At 40.2% G+C, this 11,232-nt stretch overlaps 1 protein-coding gene across 1 annotated transcript in view; it reads left to right on the forward strand.

The window, feature by feature from the left end:
* LOC108704825 (CKLF-like MARVEL transmembrane domain-containing protein 4) overlaps positions 1 to 5,726 on the forward strand; it is a 34,706-nt gene extending 28,980 nt beyond the window's left edge. Inside the window, exons 3-4 of the mRNA XM_018241509.2 lie at positions 2,308 to 2,406; positions 4,714 to 5,726. Coding sequence (XP_018096998.1) covers positions 2,308 to 2,406; positions 4,714 to 4,887 — 273 coding nt within the window. The 3' untranslated portion in view covers positions 4,888 to 5,726. The remainder of the gene's footprint in view (positions 1 to 2,307; positions 2,407 to 4,713) is intronic.
* The last annotated feature ends 5,506 nt before the right edge of the window (positions 5,727 to 11,232 follow it).

Raw genomic sequence — 11,232 nt, forward strand, 5'->3', positions numbered from 1 at the left:
ACGCCAGGGGTCTACTGAACACTTTGATGCTCAATATGCATAGATATACTAAACTATGTGGCGCACAGAGACCCCCAAATGACAATAGTGTATATACATTTTCACGGCTGACGCGCTGGCTGCTGCAATATGAGCACCTGGTGTGTGTATTATGCGACATTAGACCCCCCTAAAAGTACAGAGACCCCAGAAAACCATATATTTTCAGAAAGTACACATTCTGACGAATCCAATATGGGTAAATGTGTGTTTCTACTGCAAACTGCCAAACTGCAAAGCAATGCTGAACATAACGGTTTTTATCAAATTTTTGAAAATCGTCAGAAAGATTGAATTTTACCCCATTATATGCCCCACATTTCGTAACGTTTCAGCATAAAACATCCTAAATATGAACGCCAGGGGTCTACTGAACACTTTGATGCCCAATATGCATAGATATACCAAACTATGCGGCGCACAGAGACCACCAAATGACAATAGTGTATATACATTTTCACGGCTGACGCGCTGGCTGCTGCAATATAAGCACCTGGTGTGTGTAATATGCGACATTAGACCACCTAACAGTACAGAGACCCCAGAAAACCATATATTTTCAGAAAGTACACATTCTGACGAATCCAATATGGGTAAATATGTGTTTCTACTGCAAACTGCCAAACTGCAAAGCAATGCTGAACATAACGGTTTTTATCAAATTTCTGAAAATTGTCAGAAAGATTGAATTTTACCCCATTATATGCCCCACATTTCGTAACGTATCAGCATAAAACATCCTAAATATGAACGCCAGAGGTCTACTGAACACTTTGATGCCCAATATGCATAGATATACCAAACTATGTGGCGCACAGAGATCCCCAAATGACAATAGTGTATATACATTTTCACAGCTGACGCGCTGGCTGCTGCAATATAAGCACCTGGTGTGTGTATTATGCGACATTAGACCCCCCTAACAGTACAGAGACCCCAGAAAACCATATATTTTCAGAAAGTACACATTCTGACGAATCCAATATGGGTAAATAAGTGTTTCTACTGCAAACTGCCAAACTGCAAAGCAATGCTGAACATAACGGTTTTTATCAAATTTCTGAAAATTGTCAGAAAGCTTGAATTTTACCCCATTATATGCCCCACATTTCGTAACGTATCAGCATAAAACATCCTAAATATGAACGCCAGAGGTCTACTGAACACTTTGATGCCCAATATGCATAGATATACCAAACTATGTGGCGCACAGAGACCCTCAAATGGATATATAGTAGATAAAATTTACAAGGCAAAACAAAATAAGGCAGTAAAGGGTGAAATGCAAAAAAATCCAATAAAACCACAAAAATCAATGTTTTTTTTCCAGACTAGTGTTATCGGCCGTCAGAATCACAGTTTGAATATTTTAGATGGGCCAAACAGGTTATACGGCTAGAAAAAAGTGAACACAATATATGCAGAGCTGAAAATGCAATAAAATGGCTAAAAATTCAATAAAATGGCTAAAAATGCACCAAAATACCCAAAATTGCAATATAATCACCGAAATAACATACAAAAGGTATTGCACAGTACGGTTAGCGAATACGCTATGCGTAATGGCAATAAAACATTTTTTTCAACCAAAAAAAGAAACGATGCGATAAGAAAAAAAAAAAAAAAGCCACAATGCCATGTATGTGCGTGTGCGTGTGTACAAATGGTAAATTACATGTTATGTGCGCGTGTGTGCGTGTGCACATGTGTGTAAGTGCAGTGAGTGTAAGTGACCCCCCCCAATCCCCAAAAATGTATGTGTAAGTGTGTGTAAGTGTGAATCTAAGTGTGTATTACTGTAATAAGTGTGTGTTGGTGTGTTTGTGTGTGTAATTGTTGCACTAACCTGAAAAAGTCGCTGGAGACTGTTGCAGGCGATCAGGAAGAGCCCCTGGAAGGCATCTGCCTCATGGTTCCTGTCTGTGTGCTGTGGGGGCGGAGATCGTCGATCCGGTGTAGGCTGCAGCAGCAGGACACGTAAGTAACACGTGCCTGCTGCTGTTTTTGGGCCCCTGGGCGATCGCGCCCCAGGGGCCACTCGATCCCCTGCTCTGCTCGTTGCCTAGGGGCAGGGGATCGAGCAGGAACGGAGCGAGCGGCTCTAACAGCCGCTCCTCCGCTCCTGAACCAGGAAATGCTGCAGAACGTAGAATCTACGTTCTGTGGCATTTCAAGTACCTTTGCCACAGAACGTAGATTCTACGATCTGTGGCATTTAAAAGGTTAATAAATATATGCTAATAATATTTATTGTTTACTTTTTTTTAGGATCTGGGGAACACCGTAATAAGTGCTTTATTTTTCTTCATTGCTTCTGTGATTCTGGCTTCCTTGAACCACAAATCTGGGGCGGAAATTTCTGCAGCGGTAAGAAAATCATAATTATATAATTTGTGCCATTTTACTTGTCTGTTTACTAGAGTCGTATACATATGACACCTTACATGATTAATAATCCCATATTTTGTGTGTGCGTGTGTAACCTTCCCACCTCCCTATGTCTCATCAATCCAACTTGGGCTAATGGTACACAAGGCAACTTCTCTGTTGGCTTATTTCAGTGCCAGAGAAGTGCCCAAAGCCATGCCTTTCATCTTCTATGTCTGTAATGGGACAACATATCATTGCCATACAGGCAGTTGTGGAAGGCGCCATCAATTGTTATTGTTACAACTACCAGGGGAGCAGGGGGTGAGATTGGACCAGGGCCTGCACCCCTGCAGGGCCCCCCTGGCAGATCGCGCCCCGATGTAGCCAGCCCCGATGTAGCCAGCTGCATTCGGCTGCAGCCGCGAAGAAAATCAGCACGGGTGGGGTAGCGGCTCGGCTGCATGGCCAGCACCCGGTCCTGCCCCCATCTAGTTACGTTACTGATATTGAACTCACTTTGTAAATATATGGTAATTAGCCATAGAGCTTCATGCTCACCTTGTTTGCAAGATATAATTATTGTGACAAGACTCATTTTTAGTACCATTTGGACATATATATAAAGTACATCTACCCAGTTTCCTTTAATATCTGAGCCACACAATGTTGTTGTAGAATTATTGTAGCCGTGCCAGTCTAACATCAATACCAGTTCATTAGTTACAGAGTGTCATGATCGCCACCCAGAGCTCCGGGCGGCGCGTCCCCTCCCTCCGGCGCTGCTCCCAAAATGGCGGCGCCCATGGCCGCCACATGGGTAGCAGTGCCAGCGCAATGACGTCAGTGTGCCACGTCAGACGCTGTGCGCCACGTCACAACGCCTGCGCCGAATTGGAGCCAAATTTGTAAATAAAGTGCACCCAGTTCAAGTAATCATTGCCCGAATATAGGACCTGTTTGTTAGCATTCCTGGGTGCTTTATTATTGTGATTTCTGGATTTTGACCCCTGCCTGGACTTTTGATTCTGATACATTCTGCCTGCTATTGAACCCCTGCCTGAACTTTGACCTAGATTTTGCCTGAACCCTTTTGTACTAGGTTCTCGGACTTGCTTCCTCTTTGGTCCTGACAACTCCCTGGTGGGAGCCGATAGGCCCCCCCTGACACAGAGGAAGAGGACACAATCCTTTTTTATCTGGAGAGGGTGCAGATAGGTCCAGGGAATTTAATGGTCCATAGCAAATGGCTTATGTTGAATTTTACTGCCCTCTGCTGGTACTTTAATATTAAATTTACATTGCCTCAACCATTATTTAGTGGGGGTGTAGTTATTTTAACCCTCTTTTGTTTTGTCTTACATTTTTCATGTGAATTCTTTAGACATTTAGAGTTGACTTCTGGGCTTCTACTGCTCAAAGCACCACAGTGTAATATCATTAAAGTCAGGACATATAAATAAAGAATTTATTTCTTTTTGAGTGGTCAGAACAAATGGGGTTACTGTCCAAACAATAGAGCCAACTCATAACTAGATGTCACTGGGCTTGCAGAAAATTTAATTTAGGTACAAAAACATTGGTAACTTGACTTATTCTGCCAAATGCTCATTAAAGGAGAAGGAAAGCTCCAAGACAGTTTATTGTCAACAGATTAGCCACACTTGTGCAAGCTACAATGCTATATTTATTCTGCAGAATGCTTTACCATTCCTGAGTAAACAGCTCTAGACACTGTCTCTGTTTGTTTAGGATAGAAGCTGCCATATAAGCTTGGTGTGACATCACTTCCTACCTGAGTCTCTCCCTGCTCACTTACAGCTCTGAGCTCAGATTACAGCAGGGATGGGAGGAGGGAGGGGGAGAGGAGCAAACTGATCATGCTCAAGCCCTGCTCTGGAGGTTTATGCTGAAAACAGGAAGTCTGATACATAAACCCACGTGTACACAATAAAAGGAAAGAAATGCTGTGTTTCTTTTGACAGAGGACTCAGAGCAGCATTATTTTGAGGGTTTACAGGTATATTTAATAGACCTTTCTGATAAAGCTAACTTAATTTTAGCCTTTCCTTTAATTAGGGCCTTACTGGGCCCCCCTTCACCCCCTGGGTCTGCTTCATCTGTAGTTACACCCCTGAATAGAGCATATGAACACTTTAACTATGCATACATTTTTCATTTTCTTTGTGTAAGGTCCATGCTAAATATATAAGAAATACATTTTTGTTGCAAGTCACTTCTTTCGTAGCATGTTGTGTTTCCTTTGTAGAAACAGTTTGCTGTTAACGTGATTTTCTCTTCTTCAAGGTATTTGGCTTCCTAGCCACTCTTTCCTACACGGTGAATGCAGTCCTGGCACTTAGAAAGTGGAAAGCTGGTAACAGATCACAGAATATTCGTCAAACAAGTGATTACATTCGAGCTCGCAGCGAATCCCGTGATGTAGACTGCCGTCCTGAAATTCAGCGCCTAGATGCCTGAGAGGACTCCGCACGTGAATCTCAACTGACTTGTCTCCTGTCCAGCTGGTCCTGGTTTTTTTCTAAGGGTCAGACAACCAGAGGATTTAACCCTGGGCAGAAACTGGTGGTTTAAAAGAAGAGCTTCACTCCATGAATTGTTGGAACATTTACTGGATGCAGGAAGGTTGCGCAATAGTTTTCCTTTAGCAATGTACAACTGAGTACGCTTCTCTGTATCCCATCCTGGGCAGTCTGAAACATTTTGTTATATATTTAGGGACAATTTTATTACCTATAATTAACACAAGTTAATTTCAACATTCCCAAAATTATGTTATGTGGAAGTTATTTATTGATTGGTGTAATTATTAGTTTTGTACGGATTGTAGTTGTTCTCTGTGGGTCCAGTTTGGTACTGAACCTGAGGAAAGCTGCACTGTTTAATTATTTTAAGGCCAATTAAACACATTTTGTTTATAGGGTTGTTCACTTGCAGAAGGTTGCTGTATGTATAATATTAGCAAGTAAAGTTGCTACTAGGTGCCACAACTTTGTATTGAGTTTGTATCTGGTTTTGACATAGGACTGTCAAAGCCAGCTGTGTGCAGATGTTAATAATGGGAGATGGATCAGCCAGATATCCATACCTCATAGGACAGTGAATATAAACAACTAGAGGCAAAGAGTGTGAGTTTGGGGGGCAGGGGCATACAGCAACCATGTGCAAGTACTGTAGGCAACTTAAATTACATTCATTTGTTTGGACATATACTTAAAACTTAATTACCAATCTTATTTCATCATTAATTGTAAAAAATTATATTTTTAATCATAATCGCAACTTCATGGTAAATAGAACACACATCTTAGTTACAGTTTTTTATTGTATAGGAAGTAAAAATTGTGAGTATTTGCATTTATTGATGAGAGTATTAACAGCTATTGCTTCTTCTTGCAGGGGCATTCGCCATAGACTGCAGTAACAACAGTAATTTTAGCCCACAGAAAGAGAGTGCTTTTGCTGTTGTGAATAGAAGATGCCTTAGTAGAGGAAGGCTATATACTAGGTAAGAGGAGGTAAATAGAGTAAGGTTAAATTACTTTAACTCGATTATGCAGGGTTGCAGTTTTTAGTTAATCTTTTCATCATTGTGAGAAAGCAACCCATTGCAGAGCTGTGCACTGCAGAATATAATGCAATAAAACTGTTACAGCCCCCTAAGTAGGGGGAGAACTGGAGAAGGCTGTTTTCACTAAATTCTTAATTTATTTGAAACCATCCCATATACCTATAACACTGATTTATATAATTAGGGATGCAAAGAAAATCCTCTGTTGTCCAGATCATGTAAATCATATGACTTTAAAGATTGGATCACCTGCTGCATCTGCAAAAGATTCCAGGATTTGGTGCATCACTTGTCTTAGCAATATATCAGAGCACCAAATATATGCAATGTATATTCCCCACCAAGTGAGTGAAGCTAATTTTAACTTCAAGGACCAAAATCATTAATGCAATGATTGTTTAAAGAGAAGATGGCTTTTTAGAAAGTGAGGGAAAAAATGAACATTTAGGCAGTCTTCATTTGAACAAAAAGTTTGAACTTAATGGATGTATGCACTTTTTCAACCTCATTTACTATGTTCCTATGTTATTTTACTATAGCTCCGTATCTTCTTAACATTCATAAACCAGTGGACAATATTGAGTTCGTTCTTGTGGCATTCCTTCGTAAGCAATTGAACTAAATACACTTGTTTTGTATAAGAAAATTGCCATTTTTGCAATTATCACCCAGTAATTAAGACTCAAACTTTTTAAACACCAACTGCATTTAGATGAATAGTTACATGAATGAATTAACTACAGGGGAAAGTATGGGGTGGATTCTGACATTTATTCACTACGAGGTATATTAATATCACAACAGAACAGCAATGTATAATACTTGCAAGGCTGGATTTGCGTCTCCGGTGCCCCGAGGCCTCGCTGTCCTAGCGCCCCCCATCCGAGGCCTCGGGGTCCGCATGCACCCCCTCCCGTGAGTGCGCATATGTACATTGCGCTGGGGAGCGATGGGGAATGCTGTGTTCCTAATGAGGCTGGGCGGCATGCCGCCCCTTAAACTTTCGCCGGCCTAGACCCAGGCCTATGTGGCCTCGCCACAAAACTGGGCCTGAATACTTGCATTAACACACAATATTGGAATTGCCAAAAAATATATCTTCAAAAAGATATTTTTTGACTGAAGTAGTGAAATGTAACTGAAATCCCATTATTTTGATAGCAGAATTTCAGTCATTGAAGTTATTCATATTCTATAGGGAAAACATTGTCTGAACAGATCTAAACATTTTAGTCAAAGTAGAGGGAGCAGTTGTCTTAAAGGAGAAGGAAAAGCTTGGTGCCAAATGTTAGGCACCCCCAAGTGAATGTATTTACTTACCTGTAACCCCCGGGCCAGTGCTCCTACCATCAGAAAACTGCACCGGCCCAGGAGCACCATGGAGCGATCCTCTTCCGTCTTCCTCCTTCTTCGTGCGGCTGCACATGCACAGTAGAGTGAAAAGCCGAAGTTTAACTAAAAAGTCAGCTATTCGCATGCGCCTGCCCCGGGAAATTTGAAGAAAGAAGACGGAAGTGGACCGCTCCGTAGTGCTCACTGGTATAACCCCAGGCCGGTGCTGTTTTTTGCTGATAGGAGCACCAGCCCGGGGTTTCAGGCAAGTCAATACAATGGGGGTGCCTAACATTTGGCACCCTTAAGTGCACCAAGCCTTTCCTTCTCCTTTAAGCCTAATTCCATGGCTTTTTCTCTGCCGTCTATTCTGAACAGCTCTGGCATAGGTTGGGCTGACAGGGAGAATTCTGGCCCAAAAAGACTCAAGTGTAAGTTATTAGTTTGGAGCTCATGAAGAAAAGCCATGTGTGATATGAGCCTTAAAGCAATACAGACATGTTCCTATAAAAATAATAGGAACATGTCCATGTCAAGGAGGTGTTATATGCTGACACTGCTAATGGATTGCTTCAGTGATGCTGGGCTGGGGTTGGCGCGATCCTTCCATAGGCTAATTACAAATAAAAACAGGACTGCAGCCTATGGAAGGATGGCTCCGCCCCCAGTCCAGTATCACTGACACAACGCAGAAGATCCGTTAGCAGTGTCAGAGGGTCGGCTTCACAAAGGTTTGTGGGGCTGGGGGTGCTTTTAGAGGCTTTTTATCGGAACGTGTCAGTATCACTTTAATTGTTCTCCTTTTCTTATCTTATTGAGGGTATGAAACTTCCAGTTCGTCTAATTTGCTTTTACACTGTTTATCTTTTATTTATTTCCTGTTCAAAATGATGATTTGATTTTTGGAAACTGGCCTTCCACTTGTTATGTGTGTCATTGCAAGTACACTCCTATACCTGCTGAATCACAGATATATTTGATTGTTTAGGAGGATTTCCGCTAATATTCCAAGATTTAATTGTGATTGTATTGTATGTATGGCCTAATACTAATGGGTTTGGTACTTTAATTCTTAAAATTCATTGTTAGAAAAAAAAGTTCAGCATGTTTTTTCACAGAAGGTGAAATATCATTTTTAACTTAATTGTGTAAGTGCCTAAATGTAGTCAGTGTGGGAGTGTGAGAGCACTCATTGCAATTCATGTACAAAAATAACCTAATACAGGTATAATCCAGAAGGCTTGAGAGACCTTGGGACCTGATGCTTGGATTCATGTTTTCCTGATAAGGGATCTCCGTAATTTGGATCACCATACTTTATCTTTTAACATTATTTAAACATTAAACAAACAACAGGATTGTTTTGCCACCAATATAGATTCATGCAGCTTAGCTACTATCAAGTACAAGCTACTGTTTTATTATTACAGAGGGAAAAGAAAAAAAATAGATGTACTTGTTTAAAATGTACCCAATTGGAGGTGTTCCGAGCTTTCTGGGTATTGGGTTTATAGATAAGAGATCCAATTTTATTGTGGAATAACCTAAGAAACAGAGTAGTTAGATAAGAACACCAGCCTCCGATTTCCTTTAGTTTACTTTTCTTCCAAAATCAAATTCAAATGGAAGATGCTTAAAATTACCTCCTTCAGAGTAAGGGGCATAAGCACACGTCCAGCAGACACTTTATCACTAGTGTGACTGAAGGCCCTTGGCCTCGATGTAATGAATGTAAGATTTGTTTCCAAACCATTACCAGTTTGGAAATCTCTTTCCTTCCATATTTCTAATTCTCTGTATGTTGCTTTTATAATGGTCCCTTCCCTGCTGTGTTCTTTTATGTTGTTTTAATCTCTATACCCATGAATTCCAATGGGCAGTTTATAATAAATGTCCCCTCTGCAGTTCCGCCTCTGCACATAATGATTTACTCTATTTAGCCTGATCTTACACATAAGAGCTTGCCAGTACATTTTGAATTGACTTTGTCACTTTATAGCAAGCAGATGGTCTCTTGCCTGTTTTGGTTAACATGGGACTTATTGAAGTCCTGCATAAGAGTAATGAGAAGCCACGTTCATGTTGCGAGAACAAGTAAGCTGGAGTGACCTTAGTCTATCTAGCAACAGTAAAAGAGGCGAAATTCTAAACAAGAACAGTTTTGATAAGCTATAATTGTAAAGAAGTTGATGTTTTTCTCTTATTGGACCATTACAGTTAAAATTCTTAATTTTCATATATGTATTTAATGCCTATTTACAAGGTTTTTTAAAGGGGAAGCTGCCCCCACCCCCCAGACCTCAACACTCCCAAATATGGCTCTGCTATTTAAAATATAGTGGATTAATGTTGCCCAGGGGTGTAACTGCTGAAGAAACAGACCCTGCAGACCTGGAGGCCCTAATTAATCAGCAATTTCAACATATTGGTAAAACAGGACAACCACTGGATATGTTGGGGGCCTTAAAATTAACGTGCTGTAGGGCCCAGTATCATCTAGTTATGCCACAGATGTCTTAAAATGTATAATGAGATAGAACTGGGAGTTCTCAGGAGCTCTACCCTAGAAATAAAGCTGTTGGAAGTACAGCACTAAATCACTTCTTGGAAAATACCAAGTTCTAGTGTGATCTTGAACTAATGCAAATGTTGAATTATGTGCAATTATTTCTCATCAAAGGAAGGAAAAAGATGTCCATAGTCTCTTATGAGAGATGATACATGGGCTAGTGTCTGTTAGTTCTAAACCCACTGCATTAAACAGTAGTATTTATGTGTGCTGCAAGCTATGGATCTGAAAGTCGCAGGAGCAGTGATTATAGCAGGTAGTGGTGTATGAGTTAGGCCAAAACCAGGGGTTTTGAGCTGACAAAATACTATTTTGGTGGATGTCGCTAGAATGATGCTAGCTGAATGTCTGCAGCAGTGAAAAAGAGCATTGCCAGCCTGCAAATGACTGCAAGTCCTTGGATCGACTGTTGTTGTTGTAACATTGTTGTTTGTTCTTTATTTTCAACATGGCTGAGTCTCTGATTTGTCAGAGACCTAATTTAGATTCATTTCGAGATGGACTTTAAAAGAACAGTTCAGTGTAGAAATAAAAACTAGATAAATATATATAAAAAATATTTCTGATATAGTTAGTTAGGCAAAAATGTAATGTATAAAGGCTGGAGTGACTGTATGTGTAACATAATAGCCAGAACACAACTTCCTGCTTTTCAGCTCTATAACTCTGAGCTAGTCAGCGACTTGAAGGGGGGCCACATGGTACATTTCTGTTCAGTGAGTTTGCAATTGATCCTCAGCATTCAGCTCAGATTCAGAAGCAACAGATATGCACTGCGTATCTTGACAGCGCTATATAAATAAATGATGATGATATGAACCAATTGTGCCCCCCTTACTGCCTGGTAATCAATCAGTGGAAACCAAGACAGTTACAAAGCAGGAAGTAGTGTTATGGCTATTATATTAGACATTCAGTCACTCCAGCCTTTATACATTACATTTTTGCCTAACTATTACTAACTATATTCAAAATACTTTTTATTTTGCACAGCCTATCTATTTACCCAGTTTTTATTTTTATACTGAACAATTCCTTTAAAGGGGGTTTTCACCTTTGAGTTAACTTTTAGTATCATGTAGAGAGTGATATTCTGAGTTAATTTGCAATGGTTTTTATTATTTGTGGTTTTTGAGTTATTGACCATTTTATTCTGTTGGTCTCCAGTTTCAATTTCAGAATTTTTCTCCAGTTTGCAATTTCAGCAATTTACCCTAGCAACTTTGCATCGATTTATATATGAAATATGAATAGGATAGATCCTGAATAGAAAGATGAGGAATAAAAAAGTAGCAATAACAATAAATGTGTAGCCTTACAGAGCTTTTGTTTT

The sequence above is a fragment of the Xenopus laevis genome, chromosome 4L (assembly GCF_017654675.1).
Source record: "Xenopus laevis strain J_2021 chromosome 4L, Xenopus_laevis_v10.1, whole genome shotgun sequence".
NCBI lineage: Eukaryota > Metazoa > Chordata > Amphibia > Anura > Pipidae > Xenopus > Xenopus laevis.